At 43.1% G+C, this 20,689-nt stretch overlaps 1 protein-coding gene across 1 annotated transcript in view; it reads right to left on the reverse strand.

Moving 5' to 3' along the window:
* Positions 1-1,159: 1,159 nt before the first annotated feature.
* Positions 1,160-20,689, reverse strand: part of LOC119656072 (hemicentin-1) — a 29,366-nt gene continuing 9,836 nt past the window's right edge. Inside the window, exons 2-6 of the mRNA XM_038062352.1 lie at positions 13,690-14,169; positions 13,005-13,448; positions 12,864-12,938; positions 1,453-1,587; positions 1,160-1,392 (exon numbers count right to left, since the gene is read on the reverse strand). Coding sequence (XP_037918280.1) covers positions 1,196-1,392; positions 1,453-1,587; positions 12,864-12,938; positions 13,005-13,448; positions 13,690-14,169 — 1,331 coding nt within the window. The 3' untranslated portion in view covers positions 1,160-1,195. The remainder of the gene's footprint in view (positions 1,393-1,452; positions 1,588-12,863; positions 12,939-13,004; positions 13,449-13,689; positions 14,170-20,689) is intronic.

Raw genomic sequence — 20,689 nt, forward strand, 5'->3', positions numbered from 1 at the left:
GTGAACGCCTAACGCAAATACAAAGACGAGGGGCTTTGCGAGTTGCGTCTGCCTATCGTACTGACTTGGAGCCAGCTGTAGTCCTAATAGCGGAGTTATTCCGACCGCTTTCCATGCTGCCGATTGGAAGCTTATATACCTAAGGAAAGGCCAAGGAAATAAGGAAGCTGTCGCTTGTGAAGAGAGAGCCCGTACTTTCTGCGCATGGCAGCAATCTAAAGAAAAAGAATCGAGAGGTAGTTGAACCGTGTATCTCATAAAAGACGTGCAGCCGTGGTTCAATCGAAAGCACAGTAAGGTTAACTATTACTTAACCTAGCTGCTCAATGGGGACGGGTATCTTCTATATTACTTGCACACAATCGTCAAATCACGGTCGCCCGACTGTATTTATTTCAAGGATGTGATGGATGATGGCCGCGTGTTATCTGTACTGATGTGATCGATGATGGTTTGAGCGCCATTACCTTTAGATGGAAGGGTGCCTTGGGTCCCCGGACACCATAAATGAGGGTATGCTGCACAGCGAAGACAGGTGGAAACTAGTGGCATGTTACACTCAAGATGTTCTTAAGCGAAAAAGAGGGATATGGATAGGAGAGATGCCAGGGTAGCTGAGGCTCTACGGGATTTTGATCCTATTCTGAATAGGCCTGGCCTGAGGGTAATGTGCCAAACGGTTCCAGGTCAAAGTCTTGGACGTTCCAGGGGGTGTTTTAGCCGGTAGTCTGTCTGAGACAGGAGTCTGGCACTTTGTGCGTAAATGCACCTCACCTCCCTACCCTAGTGCTATTGAAATTGAGAGTAATTCCAGATGTTTTGGAATGTGCGTTACAAATCTGATTACAGAAGTCCCAATGTTTGACATAATTAAAAAAAAACAGGAATTTAATTACTTCGAGTTTGGAATTTTCGAGGTTATATTTGTATTCGTAACAGAATCCGTTCAAAATACGAATAATTCTGGCATTTATACAACAATATCTTCTACTTTCCTTCCGTCGTTGGTAATAGTTTCGCGGAAACCTTATTCAGAAAGCAGTTACTCGTATCTTGTTAGTGATTTTTTGAGGTGCATCATACGTTACAGCAGAGAGAGAAACACAGTATTCAAAGAAAAGCTGCCGGAAACAAATATCCCAAAGCAAGCAACAAGTGGTTGTGCATACCAACACATCGTAATCGAAATCGTTTATTATAAAAATATCAACATTGCACCAAGAATAACAAAAATACTTAAATTAATTTTACTTGTTTTCGAACTTTCGTATTGAGACAGAGTTTTCGCATATCGTATGTAATCCTGATTTTGTGTTGTTAAGTCGGTTATGTAGTTGTCTTCCATGTCTTCGTAGTGAATATCACTCTCGGTTGAATAATTTTCCAATTGAACTGCAAAAATCAGAGTTAGTATTTCTAATGTCGTGGCAGAAACAGATGTAAGGTTCTTACTTTCACCTCCCGTTGCAAATCGCACAATTTTGCTGTTATCGCTCCACCCATAGCGATTTCGGGACGTCACTGCAACTTCGTAGACACTAGCTGGTTGGAGTCCTTTAAGACTGTAGGATGTGGTGTGCATGGGGCCTTCAATGAAATAAATTGAAACTAAAAATTGATTGATACTAAAAACGTTAAAGTAAACAGATATATGCTGTATTAATAAAAAATACTTGCAGAGCGGTGTGAACCTTCTATTAGAGCTTAGAAGCAAAGCTTTTGGTCGAGGTTTCGAAAATGATTCCGCTCACAAATGAGAAGAATATTTAAAGGAAAAACCTTGTACATATAAGTCCTATTAAAACATTGGTGTGAAAATTGAAAACCATGATCTAACCACGGTTATTCGTCTTCACAAACAAAGTCTTGGAGAGACCAACAGAGGTATCGGCAGAAGGACTTTACCGTTGTGGGTAGGTCGATTCAACAAAAGAAGAAATCATTGAGGACCTCATCATCATGGAGATGTGTGCGGGATGGAACAACGAGCGCGTGTTTACCGGCATACGTTTCCGACCAGGTCTAATACTGGTAGGTAGGTGTCAGTGACCACTCCGAGGAGCGCAATTAGCGCTGTGGTGCGCCGTTTTGATGCCAATAACAATGGTTTAGGACTATAGTTCATAAACTGTTCGGATGGAAGAGAATGGAGTTATCGACATGTGCTGAGGATGACATACTAAGAGCACACATGGTGACGGTTTAGCTTCAGAATCGCAGCGATTTAGACGAGAAGCTTCTATGCCTCCTCAGAACTTAGACCTTTTAGGACTGGAGTGGGAGCCTATAAATAGTAATAATGATAATCATCGGTGCAACAATCGATATTGGATCAGGGCGCTGAAGTGTGTTAGACCACTTCGTTGAAGACCGTACCGGTACACTCCAGTATATTATAGGAGACAATTTGGTCAGCATTACGCTCGCCCGAGATTATTACCCTAATTTGACTCAGGTACTCGTGAGTCGACTCGTAACCGACATCAAGTCACGATAACAAACCCCTCTACCATCAGTGAGATTTGAATCGCGATCGTTCGATACGAAACCCCGGCGCTCTAACCACTTGAGATGGGAGATGTGGGGGATGGCCGACACGAAAATAGCTCAGGTAAACGTCCACCATGCAAAAACTGCATTTGCAGTAATTGCAGGGATAAGTTCTAAGGATAAAAGTGCTAGATCAAGAACCTTCGGTGTACCGTATGCAGGTAATTTGGGATTCCATTCGCTTGCATCAATCTCAAAGGAAACTTAAGATACATATGTCTTTCAGAATGTTTACCTGGAGACCTCGTGGCTGTCCAAGTTTCACTGGAAACCGGGATATTTTCCTGTAGACGACACCCCGGATTTAGTTGTTAGGCTAGCAAAGTTCTGTGAGAGGAAGACACTACCACGTTTTCTTGGCTGTGATGTCAGCGCCCCCCATGAGGTCTGGGGAAGCAGCGTCATCAGTCAAAGAGGTAAGTACCTTCTGGAATTTATCCTCAGTAACAAGTTAGAAATACATAACGTAGGGAACGTGAACAGCATTAGACAAGAGATATCATACTAGTCATAGCTTTAGGGAGCACTCTGAAAAACAGCTTGGTGAATAAGGGTGAGGGTGTCGGATGAACCTTCTATGTCGGATCACAGAATAATCAGATTCGATATTGAGGGTAACTCGGAAATACATAAAATAATAAGGAATCCCAGGAGAACAGATTGATACTCCTACACAAGACACTTGAGTAACAAAATGAGCGGTAGCATCATGAGCACGGCTAAGATAGTCAAGTCACCAAGCGACGTACACTGGTGGGTATGTGACAGAATCCAAACTAGACTGCGAATCACTAGTAACTTATGCAAGAAAACGGAGCTGCACATCAATCCAGCCAAGACCAATATAGTACCATTCACTAGGAAACGTAAAATTGATCACCTGGGAGCCAAATTTCATTGTACAGAAGTGAAACGGGTATCAGAAATCAAATATTTGGGAATAACACTAGGACTAACTACTTTGGAAGACACATGTTGAAAACATATATCGGAAAACCCCAAGGGCTCTGATGATTTGCAGGTCCATAATAATAATAATAACTGCAGGTAGACAGAATGGAACTCAGTACAACAGCCAGGGAGTTACACAAACTTCAAAGACTGGGTTGCGTGTGTATCAGCGGGGCAATGAGAACTTGCCTAAGGACATCCCTAGGGGTTCCTAAACTGTCCGGATGGCGCGGATGTGCGCCATAGACAAATGCGCCTCCTTCAACCTCGAAAGGAACTATAAGAGACAAAACATTGTTTTTCTAACCTATCAGCTAAATTCCAAACTGGTATGGAAATGCACAGATGGTTGTAAATACAATTCGGTTCAATAGGCTGCCGTGGGCAGGTTACCTAATCCATATGGGTGAGAATGATCCTAAGGTATTTAAATACCTCTTTTTAATGTATGCAACTTTATAAATTCTCATTTCTACTTCTTCTAGAAACTTAAATTTTATTGAATGAATACTTATATTTGTTTTCAATGACAAGTAAAAACAATATTCTTTTCTTTTATCAAAACGGGAAAAACGTGCTGTCCGCGTTGATTGCTTTGATCTGACTTAGTCGAAATAATTAATATGACTCCGCCACAATTCAGCTCGGAAAGCTTATAAGGGCAAAATCTTAATAAATAAAAGACGTGACCAGGACACCTGGCAGATTATGAATTGGTGACGCAAAACCGCGATGTGGAGTTTCTTACCAAAGCAGACCTAGAACGGTTCCCGCTTCCCATTGGTGATGATAATTCTAAAATTTTAACACTAAAAGAGATTGAAGCACAGATGGATGAAGCTTGTGGCATATCCCTGTATTTGCATTACAATTAGGTAAATAAATTTACATTCACAAAAGGTGAACATCATACAGGTTGTCCAGACGGAGTCACTAGTCCTGAAATGATTTAGGCCACAGGGTTTTTGCATGCTGATTTCGGTTTCGCAAATTTCGGTAAAATGAATGCCGTCTTTGCTCTTAGTAGAGAATAAACCCAAGTATGTGGTCAGTTTTTAAAAACGAACGTTCCTCGGAGAAGGCAAGAACGATGAAATCGGTCGGCAAGGTTATGGCTAGTTTTCTGGAATCCACGTGGAATCATTTATACTGATTACTCAAAAATGGAAAAATAATAACTGGTCATGTGCATAATCATTATTACACCGGTTGAGCGGAAAAATCAAGAACAAACGTTCAAATTTGGAAAATGGACAATGTATGAGAATTAACTTTGAATTGTGACAAATGCGGTGAATACGGTGGATGTATTCACGGCGTTTGGCTCCCAGTTTTTTTATTGTTGAACTAAAAAATGGCTCAGAGGATAACGATTTATGACGAGCTTATCATCAAAACATGTCTATTTTAAGGATCTTCCAAAACATTACTTAGACGATTTAGACAAACGCTTGGAAAAGCGCTGAAAGTGGAAAGGAAAAAAAAAAATGTTCTTAAAAGCCCCGTTGCCGTCCCTGAGGATATCTGGCGGAATGCATTTGCCTCTGATAGGTCCTACGGAGGATATTGGATATTTTCAGTGTTCACTCTAATCTGATTGTCAAAGAGAATTCGAGGTTTCGCTGTTATTCAAGCCCGGAGCACATGCCAACGAGTAATCCGATTCTATGTTGCCCCCGCCCCCTATAGGATGCATTACTTTATGTTGGGACATGAACATTAATCAGACTTATGTTTCGAAAATAGCCTCGCAAAGGTAGAGTACCTTATATTTTAAAAGCCAATATTATCTGCTTTCATTTCTTGAGTGACTACAACTTATGACTTTCTTGAGAGTAATTGCTGCCTTTTCCTAAACTTTCGCCACGTCCCCCGTCGTTTCTGCTTGTTGTCGTGCGCATCATGTATCCTTTCCTGACCGTTTTTAAGGTTTTGTGAAAAACAAAACCTTATTAAAATCGATTCAATGTCTGTCTGTCTGTCGCACGTATTTTTCTCCAAAACGGTTAAACCGATCCGAACGAAATTTGGTGGTCAGATGGGAACTATGAAATCCCACGCATACAGCGAGTGGCATCAATTTAGGGCTCCCCATATATGCAAAGGGGGGATTCAAAAATTTTGTTCACCGGATATAGTTGTGTAGGATATCGAATGAAAGGTCTGATTTGTACTTTCCGAAACTGACATTGGTTTTGGCATGAATTGCAAAGTGCATGAGTAAGGAGTCAAAATGTACGCACTTAAAGTGAGGCAGGACTCATTTTCGGCAACTACCCAACCTAAAAATTCGAAAAAAAATCTGGGTCGTGCGCTTAGATGAAATTTAGGCCTCAAAATATGTCCTATTCCGATATCTGCTCAAATAAACTTTCTAATAGTATATTACTAGCTTTTAGAAATTTACTACAAAACCCCCCTTAAATTCATCCTAGGACTTCCAAATTTTATACCAGCATAGAGGACAATATTTCGTATACGTGCTAAATTTCATGGAAATCTGGCTATTAACGCCAACGTTATAGCAATTCAAACTTAGCAATTTCGCGCTTCAAAAGCCACGCAAATAGGATACTGACGTCATAATTAACGGGAATAATTGAGATTCGCGTGAAATATTAAAGTCGCATTTATGAAGAATGTACTTATCTGCAACCCTTTTTAAGGTCTTGAGTAAAACACTTATGTGAAATCTAAGCCTCGAGAGATGTCCCATTCCGATATTTGCTCAAATAAACTTACTAATAGCATATTACCAACTTTTAGAAATTGACGAAACCCCTATCCTAGGAATCCTAGGAATACTAAATTTGCACCGGCATAGAGGGCAGTATTGTGCATACGCGTGCCAAGTTTCATGAAAATCCAACTATTAGCGCCAAAGTAATAGCAGTTCAAACTTGTCAATTTCGAAACAACATCCTAAGCCATACAAATGATATGATGACGCCATAATTAACGAGAATAATTGACATTCGAGTAAAATATTAAAATTCCATTCATGAAGCATCTATTTCTTCCCAGCCCTTTATTTAAATAGCTTTCTAAAAAATAGAGATCAATGGAATTTTTAGCTATGTGACACAGAGCTGTCATGCGCTCGTAACTCCTCACATCTTCTTGGTTTTCTTCAGCCGTTGTGCCTTTCACAAGCGGGGTCGGCTCGTCGAGATCGTTTTCGCCATTTTATTTTATCAAATGCCTGATCTGTATGTAATCGCGAAACTTTTAAATCTCCATCCAGTATCTCAAGCCACCGTTGTTTCGGCCCGCCTTTTGGTCGCTTACCATTGACTTCGATGTTCAGACCAGCATTGGTGAGTGAATTTTCGTTATCGGGAATTACGTAACCACACCATCGAAAACGCCTCTCGCAGTTTTTCCACGATCGGTGCAACCCCATATAGATCGCGGATATCCTCATTTCAGATGTCCCGCCTAATAAAACATCTTAGTCCCGATTACCGCAAAACGCCATTCATTGCCTTTTATAGTAGGCCAATACTCAGAAGTATAGAGATACGTCGATCACAAAGAACACCAGTTGTTGAATGCCACTTCATTCAGATTGCGTTAATGCATGAAGCAGTTTCATTACGCAGTTCTCCATTGGCTGGTAGCATTGACCCGAGATATTTAAAGCGCTTAGTTCTGGGCAGGTCACCGCCGCTGACAGAACTGAGCGATTTAAATATCTCGCATCAATGCTATCGGCCAATGGAAAACTGCGTTATGCTCCTCACATAAGGAAACACAAAACCTTTTAAACCTCAAGCGTCAAGTTTCCGGATTCCCGACTTGTTTCTATTCTTATACTTTTCTTACTACCGCTTTTTCGGGATATTGCCACTTATTGTGATATTTGTTTAGAGAAACATGACTAGTGACCGATCAAAGAAGATTTCAGACCATCTTCCGTGCAAGCAGTAGCTTTAAGCCATAACAGTGAAGATGCCAAACAGCAAGGTACAATACATAGTTACATAAAGTTTTATCAACTCTGATTCAATCATATGGACTAATCGATAATAAACGTGAATAGAACAAGAAATGCTTGTAAGTATTAAACAAGTCGGAATACCGGAAGCTCGCGCTTCGGGTATAAAGGTTTTGTGTTCATCTTAAAATATGTGAGAAACTTCTACGCACATTTTTCCATCCGTATATAGCTACAAATCCAACATATTCCTTCAAATTTTTCCAAACTACAAAATATGCGTACATATTACAGACATAGATATTATTCTCACTCTAAACAAACAAACTGCCTATTACCGAATACTGTACATATCCATGCACGTATATAAATTGATCGTACCTATATTTCCGGTTTACTTCATGCATAAAAGCATACATATGTTCATATATAGTACGTATATTGAATACGGCTGATTTAATGTAAAAATATATCTATCTGAATTAGATACTGCACTATATACTATATACATGTCTGCCTGACTAAAAAATTAAAACAAAATAATTCTTTGCGACCCCATTCATAAGAACTCATTTCGTTGTGGTATTGATGAATTGATATGTGATGATGACGTCATACAGGTTGCAGAGTGCAGGAAATTCACAAAAAAGTTTCACACCCTATAACTTTGTTAATAATAGTTTGATTTTTAAACTTTACCAACTTGTGCATTATGTTCCTCGTTACACCCATGCCAAATTTTATAATTCTGGGATGAACATAAGGGGGGTTGCCGGGTAAATTTCTAAAATATGAAAATATACTATTATTAACTTTCTTTGTGCAGATATCGAAACCGGATATATTTTGAAGCCTAGATTTCGTAAAGATGCACCACTGTGATTTTTTTCAGATTTTTCGGTTGGATAGGTTCTGAGAACGAGACTTGTTACACTTTTTGGGGGTCATATTATGAGCCCTCATTCTCCTATATTTCACCCAATATAAAATATTGAACCAGTTTCGAAAAGTACTAATTGATACTTTTAACTTGATACCTCACATAGCTAGATTCTGTGAAAAAATAATTTGCACCCTCCATTCACATGTATGGGGAGCACCCCTTAAACTTTACACAAAATGGCGCCACTTATTGCATGTAAAGGGAACACTAGATGACATACTCTCACCAATTTTCATGACAATCGGTCTAGCCATTTCCGAATAAATCGGGTGTGATAGACAGACAAATAACGTGATAATCGGTCCAGCCGTTTCCGAATAAATCGGGTGTGACAGACAGACAGACAGACAAGACAAGGACAAGCACAACGTGCACCAAGCCATTAAGAACATAATGAGAGCCATCAGGGTGCTTTACAACGAGTCACAGGAAGAAATAAGAAATAATAATAATAATAATCGTTGGCGCAACAATCCATGGTGGATCAGGGCCTTGAAGTGTGTTAGAGCACTTCATTAAAGACCGTAACGGTACACTAGGAGGCAATGTGGTCAGCATTGCGCTCGCCCGAGATTATTACCCTGATTTTACTCAGGTACTCATTCACAGCTGAGTCGACTGGCATCCGACGTCAAATCACGATACAAAATAAGAAAGCCTAAAGAAAAACCAGACATCCCAGCCTCAACAGTGTCACAGGCGACCCAAATAACACCCAAGCACAAAGGCATCGACCTTCGCTCAAGTAAAAGAGTGCGAGACAAGGAGGGTGAAGCTTTGGGGAATCAACAGGCCCCAGAAAGTAAAAAAGGGATCTTGACCAGTCCAACAAACGGAACTAAAAGTTCAGAAGGGCCCAAAGTACCAAAAGTAGTAAAGTCGGCTAGTGAACCGAAACTGAAAGAAAATAAGAACGATGGTTGGACTACGGTCGTGAATAAAAACAGAAAAAAGAAACCAAAGGTGCGAATTCGCCCGGTGGCAATTGTAATCTCCAGCAGAGGACATCTAACATATGCGGAGATACTGAAGAAGGTCAAATCTGACCCCGACCTAAAAGACCTAGGCGGAAGTGTCAGCAAAATCCGGAGGACCCAGAAGGAGGATCTCATGTTTGAGCTAAGAAAATCCAGCTTGGGAAAAACCGACCGCTTTCGTAACCGGCTTTCGTCGTGTCGTGGTTTGTTCCCAAAAACATGAGGTCTATATACAGTGCACGGATCTCAATGAGGTAACAACCAGAGAAGAGATCTGCACTGCCTTGAAGGACCGATCAATGTCGAAGATGTGGGGAAAAAGGACATATTGCCAAGGAGTGCAATAGAGACCCCTAATGCATTTTGTGCAAAGAAAAGGAGGGAAGGGATAACCGGCATATTGCCGGAGGGGGTAAATTCCCAGAATTTAGGAAGGCGTTAACTGCAGTGAAAAAATGAGATTAATAAAAATAAACCTGAATCATTGCAGGGTCGCACAAGATTTGCTTGCGCAGACCACTTACAAATCCGCGATGGAGATTGCTATCATTAGTGAACCGTACAGAAATCATGACGGTGGTGTATGAGTCACAGATTTGACTGGTGGAGCGGCGATATGGGTGTGCGGTCGTCAAGCCATACAATAAAGCATAGGTCAGGCGGCTAGAGGCTTTGTGTGGGCAAAAATAAGCGGTATATTCGTATATAGCTGTTACGCCCCACCGAGCCTCACACTGCCTGAGTTTGAAGACCTGCTAGACGATCTTATTCACGACGCAAGGGGACGAAGTCTAAAGGTGATAGCCGATGACTTTAATGCGTGGGCTATCGAGTGGGGCAGCAAGGAGACTAACGCAAGGCGGCGGTGCTTATTAGAAGCATTCGCCCAGTTGGATGTGGTTCTGGCCAACGAAGGCGATGTAAACACTTATCGGAAAGGGGGAACTGGTTCAATTGTAGATCTGACTTTTGTCAGCCCTGTGTTAGCACGTGACATGTCCTGGCAAGTTAGCGAGGACTTCACCTTTGAACTAAAAACGGAGCCACAACGCAGGAGACTCGCACCCCGGAAGTCGAAATCCAGAAGAACACCAGGGTGGTCTGCCAAGCGATGGATGAGCAGACATTCATGGAGGTGTGGCTAGGTTTGCCTAGCAAAGCAAGCACCTCCACGGATAGAGCTCTCCATGTCACACAGAGCATCTCTAAAGCATGCGACCCGTCGATGCCTAGCAGATGCTCATTCCCCACTAGGAGACCCAATTATTGGTGGAATAGTGAACTTGCCAGCCTTCGATCGATTTGCCACAGAGCCAGACGAACGGCTCAGAGTGCAATAGGTAGGGTCGATCAAGGGCAAAAAGAGCATGCCTATAGGGAAGCCCGCAAGAACCTCAAGCTCGCCATCCAGCGAAGTAAGAGGGAATATTTTAAGGAGCTCTGTTCGGAAGTGGACATAAATCCGTGGGGTAGCGCCTATAAAATCGTGACAGGACGATTCAGAGGCCGATTGTCTCCGCAGATCACGTGTGCTATGATCCTGTTGAAAATAATCCAGCGGTTATTTCCCCAGCAAGAGGGGGGTACTGACAATTTCCAGCGCCCCCTGAATGTGACGTCGATTCCACCAGTCACTAGAGACGAGCTAATGGAGATCTGCAGTCGAATAGGCGACAGTAACCAATAAGGCCCTCAAACTTGCCGTCAAATGTAGACCGGATATGTTCGCGGAACTGTTCGAGGGTCCGAGGTCAGAGGGTATCTTTCCAGCACGGTGGAAGCGGCAGAAGCTAGTGCTGCTGCTTAAGGCTGACAAACCGCTAGGGGAACCGTCCTCCTATAGACCCATATGTCTTCTAGACACTATGGGGAAAATGTTGGAGCGGGTCATTTATAATAGATTACTTCCAGTCGTCGAGAGCCAAGGGGGCCTTTCAGGTAGGCAGTATGGGTTCCGTAAAGCCAGATGAACCATTGATGCCATCAAAATGTTTGCCGGTTTGGCCGAAAATGCAATTCACGAAAGGGGTTGTATCAGCAAATATTGCGTGGGGGTGACTCTGGATGTAAGGAATGCATTCAACTCGGTCAATTGGAACCTTATACGAAAGTCTCTGGCGATGATTGGTGTTCCCACTTACCTCGCCGCTATTATCGATAGCTACTGGAAAGAGCGGACACTCTGGTATGATACCGATGATGGACCCAAGGTGTACGTTGTCTCCGCGGGTGTGCCACAGGGCTCTGTACTAGGCCCACTACTGTGGAAGATCATGTATAATGATGTACTCAACCTTCCGGTTCCGAAGGAGGCCACGGTGGTGGGATACGCCGATGATGTAGCACTGGTTGTGGTCGCAAAGCATCTCTAGGATGCTGAGTTGTACTCAAGCAAAGCAATCAGTGTTGTTAAGGCTTGGTTAGGGAGTGCTGGACTGAAAAAAAGAAAAAGAGAAGAAAAGACGGAAGCGGCCTTCATCACTAAACGCTGCAAAAGGAATCACGCCTGCATTAGAATCGGGAATCGGATCATCACTTCCAAGCCGGCCATCAAATACTGGGGGGTGATGATAGACCGAGGACTTAATTTTAAGCAGCACATAGAGCATACTTGTAAGAGCGCATCCACCACTAGTATTGCTCTGGCAAGTCTTGGATGGTTTTAGTGGTTAAAAATGCCACACTCTGGCGTGCCCAGACCAGAGTCTTTTGAAGATTTCCATCTCCTCAAAAAAAAAAAGACAGAGACAGACGGACAGACATCGACTCGATTCTAATATGGTTGTGTTTCACACAAAACCTTAAAAAAGTGAAAAAACCGCTGCAGGGAGAAAAATAATATTTAAGAAAATGTTCAGTTCGATATTGACTACGATATTCTGTACACAAAAAAACCAAGTGAAATTGGATCAAACTTCGATAAATTGTATATACATACGTAATTCAACGACATTCTTATAAATGCAATTCCCCTCGTTACGCCACAATCTATTCGCTCAGTTTTCTTTGAGGGTTAACAATCGTTTCGCTATCAATTAAGACTCACTGGACTAGTAGCAATATGGGAGTCGCGCGTATTTCGCTCTTTTCAGGTTCAATTTGATCCGCTAATGAGTCCACAATGACTCACAGCATTTGATAATAGCGGACAACAATCACTAATGAAGAATATGGGCTAAACCATGCACTACGCAATTAAGAGAACAATTTCAATCTTGTTTTGTGTCTTCTTCAAGCCGCCTCCACGAATCAGAGGAGCACCTTGACTCAGTTGCAGCCTCTAACTAACCTAGCCTAGGATGACGACGCTCAATTCTTAATGTGCCTTCAAAGTTTACATTTTCGGAACGGGAGCAATAACTTAGCATTAGAAATGTTTCCACCAATCACAATAATGGATTTTCGTGATATCAGGAGGCATATTGGAAAGCACCTGATCACGAGTGATCTACGCCGACAAATTTTTTTGGCAAAACCAACATTGTGGGATGCCCAGATTATTTACCTTCTGAAAACTCAGACGGAATTGTGAGTTCGTTCCAGCCGACGTTGAGAAAACGATTTTGTGGCGTCACATTTCCTGCAAAACGAAGACCAGAGATTAGACGGCCATAAAAATCCAATTCAGCCGGAATTACACGCTTACCTGATGGAACCTGTCGAAATTTCAATTTGTATTCTATAATAGGCGACAAGCTCTCGGTCTGCCAAATGAGATTATGTGTGGTGGGCGTTGATGCGATCGGCGAGCTTTTGAAGACGCATGCCATGGGCCGCCCGGTCAACTCGATGACTTCACCTTTGAATCCGACGCGATTCTCCGCCCGACACTCGTACATGCCCAGGTCGTGATCCTTCACCTTCTTAATGACCAATATGTGCTTCGATTCGGTGAAATAATGCGCTAATGAGTGGTTCGTTTGCAGCTCACTGTCGTGACGGGCTATTCTGATGTCCGGTTGAACGGGCACACCATGGTGGAACCAGTGGACCGTGGCGGCCGGTGCAGCTTCGACAACACACTCCAGATGTGCTCGCATACCAATCTTCGTGTGAACTACATTCGTCACGGCTTTTACTTCCGGCTTAACTGTTCTTGGCAATGAAAGCAAATAAAGAAAGAAAGAATGAATGAAATGCCAGGCTGTTGCCCCTATCAGCAGCAAACTGAAATATTCATAGAAATATCAGGTTTCCTCTTCAGCTTCTTGAATAACATTCTATGAACTTGGACTTGTTTTGGAAGTCTAAGGAGCGTTCGTATCCGCTCTATCGTGTTATGATATTTCGGAAGCAAACACCTATCGATAGTGCATATTTCGTTTACTTACACAAAACACTCAGATGCACTCCGTCCACTGCAGGCTGGCCAACTCCATTATTTGCTATACATTCAATTAGTCCCGCCATGTCTCTTGACTCCACTTCCACCAGCAACCGCCGACGATTATTCATTTTTTCGTTGGGCTCCTCGATGCCATTCCGCCGCCACGTTATTATGGGAATTGGGAATCCTCGCGCCTCACACAAAATCTCAAAAACCGATCCAACCGGAAGTTCAACGACTCCATTTGGCGATGCAAGTACCGCAGGTGGATATTGCACCTCGATGGCGTGAATTTGTACGGCCTGGCGCCCTCCTTCCGCCATCACCTCACAATAATATTCGCCACTGTCCGCATCTTTCACACGAGATACTTGCAAGCTTCCGTTTGTCCAGAGGTGAACCCGTTCCGGTGGAGGAATTTCGGGATGACGGGAATCGACTAAGAGTACATCATCGCGGTGCCATCGTACATATCGAGATGGTGCTGTGGAATAAACGGAGCAAAAGTGAAACGAAATATGAGTAAACAAAGAACATATTCATTGAAATAACTGCAATAAATAATCCTGGGAAAGGTAACAAGGTCAAAAGAAGGAAGCGGGACTTTTGAAGTGGTTGCTTAGGTTGAGGTTATTGGCGTGAAACCAATTTGCTGGGTTTTCGTGCTCAATTGAGCCCATAATGTGCGGTTTGGGCAAATATTTGGTTGGCACTGCGTTTCTTGTTTTGCTTGTGGACTTCTTGCGTAATATATGTATGCATGCAGATATGTACAGTTTATATGCATGGAACTTAGCTTGTGAGGGATCCAGGCGATCTATGATAGAACTCATTGTTTGTGCGAGAGCGTAACCTTCATTGTGAGGAGGCTGACTATAATGAAAATGAAATTCCACTGGACTTCCTGTGAAGTGATAACTGCAATGGAAAACATTCAGCAGGCCATAGTACCCATGATTCATGGTGGTCAAAGGGTAGTATAGGTTCCAGAGCGAAACGTGGATTGGTACCCACGATGGAGCATAAAACCTGGGAAATGCCAGTTGAACCAACACCGACAGCTCTACCACTAAACCTTATCTCCACTTCCACGCGGTGACCGCTGGGAGCTCTTTCTTAACGAAAAGCTGCAGACGGAGAAGGATGAAGGCTCCGCGCCTAAAAACGGGACAAATTATGCCAACTGGTCCTCCAGGTTGGGGGTTGGGTAGGGCTGACAACCCTACATAGAAAACAACTTGTTACGAAGCCATAGCAGGAGCCTCGAACTGGACGGATTACACAACGACGAACCCGGCAACGACAACGGAATAACGATTTGCGCATTTTCTCATGGAACGTGCGCTCCCTGTAAAGAGATGAAGCTGATGAGCAGCTAGCCGATACCCTGTCCCAATATAGGGCTGATGTAACAGCGTTACAGGAGATGCGTTGGATAGGGACCGGTTTCCCGGAGAAGAGCCGCTACACCATATATTATAGTGGCCATGCAGTAAACCATGTGCTCGGAGTAGGTTTCTTAGTCAGCTAAAAAAAGAAACCTGCTGTTATCGGCTTTGAAAACATAAGCGAACGGCTATGCACTCTGCGCTTGCGAGGCAAGTTTAGAAATATAAACCTCATTAACATTTATGCCCCTACAGAGGAGACCGCAGAGTCGGAGAAGGATACCTTCTACGAAGCAGTAGAACGAACCCTCGAAGCTTGTCCTAGATATGATGAACGGCGCAACAACCGGTATCCGGTCTAGGCCTGCCTTGATAAGGAACTCCAGACATCCCGCTTTTGCGCCGAGGTCCACCAATTCGATATCCCCAAAAGCTGTCTGGCGTCCTGACCTACGCCATCGCTCCAACTCAGGCAGGGTCTACCTCGTCTTCTTTTTCTACCATAGATATTGCCCTTATAGACTTTCCGGGTGGAATCATCCTCATCCATACGGATTAAGTGACCCGCCCACCGTAACCTATTGAACCGCATTTTATCCACAATCTGACGGTCATGGTATCGCTCATAGATTTTGTCGTTATGTAGGTTACGGAATTGTCCATCCTCATGTAGGGGGACCAAAAATTCTTCAGAGGATTCTTCTTTCGAACGCGGCCAAGGGTTCACAATTTTTCTTGCTAAGAACCCAAGTCTCCGAGGAATACATGAGGACTGGCAAGATCATTGTCTTGTACAGTAAGAGCTTTGACCCTATGGTGAGACGTTCGAGCGAAACAGTTTTTGTAAGCTGAAATAGGCTCTCTTGGCTGCCAACAACCGTGTGCGAATTTCATCATCGTAGCTGTTATATTGTGATTTTCGACCCTAGATAGTCTCCTATCTTTATTCTTCCCGTTTGACCAGTGCGGTTTGATATTGTTGGTTGGTTGGTATTTGGTGCTGACGTTGCCGCCATATATATTGGCTTGCCTTCATTGATGTGCAGCCCAAGATCTCACGCCGCCTGCTCGATCTGGATGAAGACAGTTTGTAGGTCTCGGTTCTCCCCATGATGTCGATATCGTCAGCAGAGACCAGTAGTTGGGTGGACTTAAAGAGGATCATACCTCTTGCATTTACCTCAGCATCACGGATCACTTTCTCGACGGCCAGGTTAAAGAGGACGCATCATAGGGCATCCCTTTGTCGTAGGCCATTGTTTATGTCGAATGGTCTTGAGAGTGATCCTGCTGCTTTTATCTGGCCTCGTACATTGGTCAGGGTCAGACTAGTCAGTCTTATTAGTTTCATCGGGATACCGAATTCTCTCATGGCCGTGTACAGTTTTACTCTGGTTACGCTATCATAGGCGGCTTTAAAGTCGATGAACAGATGGTGCAACTGTTGTCCATATTCCAACAGTTTTTCCATCGCTTGCAGGAGGCAGAAAATCTCATCTGTTGCTGAATTGCCTGGAGTGAAGCCTCTTTGGCTATCCGGCCTAGCAAGATAGCGGAGAATATCTTATAGATGGTGCCAGTCGTCAGGCATTGATTCGCTCTCCCATACCTTGAGTACAAGTTGATGAACCACTTAGTATAAACTGGTCGCCTCCATATTTAACCAATTCGGTTGTCATTCTATCGGCTCCTGGCGACTTCTGATTTTTAAGCCGATGAATTGGACGGACTGTTTCTCCTATACTTGGTGGTGGCAGTATTTGTCCGTCGTCTTCAGTTGACGGGACCTCTAACTCGCCGATGTTCTGGTTGTTCAGTAGCTCATCAAAGTACTCAACCCATCGCTCCAATATGCCCATTCTGTTAGAAATCAGATTTCCCTCTTTGTCTCGGCACGATGAGCATCGAGGTTTATAAGGCTCCATCCTGCTGCCTGGTGTGGTTGCTCCCTGTACTTTTCTAATTCACAGACTTGTTGGTTCTCCCAGGCTTCCTTTTTCCGTCTGCCCGCATTCTTTGAGATTGCAACATTACTCGATATGCGGCATTCTTCCGTTCCGTAGCTATCTTACATTCATCGTCAAATCAACCGTTTCGACTTTTTTTGCGGCTGGGGCCAAGTATCTTTGTGGCCGTATCAATGACAACGTTCTTCAGGTGATTGTGAAGATCATTTGTTGATGCTTCACCTCCAGGATCTCTGTTCAATGCGGTTATTGCGGGATCCATTTCCTTCTTATAGGTGTTGCGGAGAGCTGTGTTTTGAATGGCTTCAGTATTCACTGTCACCTGATTGTCAGAGGGGATTGTAGGTGGTGTTGTAATTCGAGGTCGGAGCACCATGCCAACGAGATAGTGGTCCGAGTCTATATTGGCCCCCCTATATGTTCTTACATTCATCTAGGCTGAGAGTTAGCGGCGTTTAATCAGCACGTGGTCAATATGGTTGAAAGTGATCCCGTCTGGAGCGGCCCACGTATGTTTGGGGACCGCTTTCCGCGCAAACCAGGTGGAATTATTTTGTACCCAAAAATTGCTCCACAAAAAAAATAACAAACCTCTCATACCTGAGACGCTGCTTCCAGTTCCCGGATTGTTTGTATGTGTTTTGGATGAACTTTTTCGCACTTGCTAATAATATTATGCCCTGTAAGTTCTGGCTTAAGAATATACTCAAAGGCTTCCCCGTTTGCCGTAAGACTAGACGGAATAGAAATTTTTGGGCTAGTAGCCTGCAAATTTTCAAACTTTATTGCTTTGTTTTTTTGCTTGGATAGGGACTGACCTCATGACAAAGACTTTCGGCTATCGAAAACGGTTTCTAGAATGTGCGCGCGTTTCTTGACTCTCGAACTTAAGCTGAAATTACAACGATTTTGGACGTAAGCGAAGTAACATTTTGGGACTCTGGAGAGTATTCCTCTCCCTCTTGCGGCAATGTACTTTTGCACTCTGGAAAGCCAAGTGGTAGCAGACACAAATCCGATGTCGAGCTGCTTCGACGGCTACAGTTTCTGACAGATTTCCAACTGCAAGATTCCGGTCCAGGTAAGGAAGCGTCATAATTGTACAATGCTTTGCACCAACGGACACTTTCAGTAAAGTGAAGAAGGATGTTTTCTACGAGCAATTGAACGCTGTTCAGAAGAGACTTCCTAAAGGTGACAATGGGATCGTGATGGGTGATCTGAATGCCAAGATGGGATTTGACAACACCTTGCTCGGACATGTGATAGGGAAGTAACGACAATAGCGGAAGGTTCTGCAACTTCCACCGCCTCGTTATTGGTGGCACATTGTTCGAGCACAGAGCCTGCCAGTTGGTCAGTTGTGTTTCAACTAACGTTCGTCGTTCGAGGAATCAGCCTACGCCGTACCAGCAATCACATCGACCACTTCACGATCCAAAGATTCAGTTATAACGGCCTCAAAAGGGATCACCATTTAATGGACGCTTACGTTCGTTTGCGTGTTGCGTCCGCCACTTCTCGTAGGGTTAGGAAGCTGTGACTCCATTGTTATTTATCGCTGCACTTGCAGTTACTGTAGACCTGCTACTTCCAGTCGTACGGAGACCTTGGCAATTCGAGACCTATTCAGAGAGTGTGACAATTGGAGTAGTATGGGCGCTCCCTGCCGTTGCAAAGATAACAGCTAAAATAATCCTGGAACGCATTGAAAAACATCTCGAAAGCTTGATAGATAGAGACCAGGTTGGTTTTCACTCCGGATCCTCCTGCAATGACCACATCAATACTCACGAGTTGTTTTGGGACATTGCGCAGAGTTTAGATCTTTGTTGCATCTGCTCTTCATCAATTTCAAGAAAGCGTCCGATAGCGTGAACAGAGAGTATCTGGAGTGCTCTACTTAGGAGGGGCATTTTCGAGAAACTAATAGCAGTTATCAGAACAGTATATACTGGCGCAAAATGCGTGCTGCCCCGAGGTAAAACCTCGAAGGATTTTAAAGTCTAAAACACAGTCCGCCAGAGTTGCGTTCTGTCACCATTATTTTCTTATTATCAATGACGTTCCTCAAGCTGCCGTGTCCAGAGCACGTTGAGGAATTCAATGGATAATTAGGTCTTTCCTCAAACACCTCGATTACGCTGATGACATCTGTTTGCTCTCTCACAGGGTCATGGACCTTGGTTCTGGATTACATAAACACCAACAAAACTATGATCATCTCACTCTCACTATCTTTATTAATGACCAGGGCATCAATGGCGTCGATCAATTTGTATATCTAGGAAGTGTGGTTTCTGCCGATGGTGGCACCGAACTGGATGTCGGCCGACGCAGTAACAGTGCTAGGTCCGCTTTGGTTGCCCTGTTAAAATCTGGAAATCCAGTTATCTCCGGTCTGCGTTGTATCATCGAAGTACGCTTGCCTGACACTATCTCAAACGAAGAACTTGGTTGGCGCTTAGGCCTGCCCTTGTACAGCCACGGAAGTGGCAGTGGATACGTCACACATTAAGGAGGGCGACAATTGCATTGCTTGCTACGCCGTTCAGTGAAATCCATTCTCCCAAGATGGGCGACGGGTCACCCGAGGGCACTTGGCGCACATATACCCAACCAAACAGTGAAGAGCAACCGTATTGAACTACCAGCGGAATGGACTATTACCACTACAGTACTTTCCAGATCAAATTATTTGCCTAAATGCCTCTTTAAGAAATAGGGCGTAATTAAATTTCTATTTATGCGCATGTGAAACTTTTATGTACATAAGGAATCACAAAGGATTTCATACCTGAAGCATCAAGCTTCTGGTTTCCTGACTTGTTGATCTTGCTCGTATGCAATTTGCTTTTTATTTTGGAGATGGTTATACGTTTCTATGAATTGTGGACCTGTTTTGACAAAGGTAACCTTTAGAACATCTCTTTTTCTTTCGGGTTTTCAGTCATGATATGCGCTTTGATATATATAATTATTTCCGTGGTTAGAGCGCAAACGGTGCATTAGCACTCGTTAAAAAAATTTAATGGAGACTCATTCCGCCACCAAACCAAACATCAACGGATACCATAGAAAAATTAGTATTGATGGAATATTGAAGTTTCCAAACTAACTTGGACAGTATAAAATAGCTGATATCTCAACACTTTGGATACTTCCAGGACTTATACTTATAATATAATTTTTTTATAATTTATTTAGTTACATAATACAGAAAACCCTGGAGGGTTGCAGCAAGCTCACTCCAAACATATACATATACCCCGAGAATATGGAGAATTTACTATCCAATTGCAATTAATATTGTCCACCTGGTACCTGGTTTTCATATAAAAAATGGCAAAAAAATATCTGCAAACCCAGGACAATAGCATGCTGGTTTGTGCGTTCAAATCTTCGAGTATCGAAAGAATTGGAATTATTATTTTCAGGAGAAGAAATTACAGGTTTTTTGGGCAATCAGGAAAAGGCGAATGGAAGTTAGAACAAAAACTATACGATGTAATGGTTCCTATGGTCAAGCTTTCCGTATATAGAGTTATTACTGAAGGACGCATTTATCAAGATAGCGCAAGTACTATAAATGAAAAATATACTACAGACGTTGAATTCAATCCATTGTTTCTTGGGATTGTCGTATGTA

This window comes from Hermetia illucens, chromosome 4 (assembly GCF_905115235.1).
Source record: "Hermetia illucens chromosome 4, iHerIll2.2.curated.20191125, whole genome shotgun sequence".
Taxonomy (NCBI): domain Eukaryota; kingdom Metazoa; phylum Arthropoda; class Insecta; order Diptera; family Stratiomyidae; genus Hermetia; species Hermetia illucens.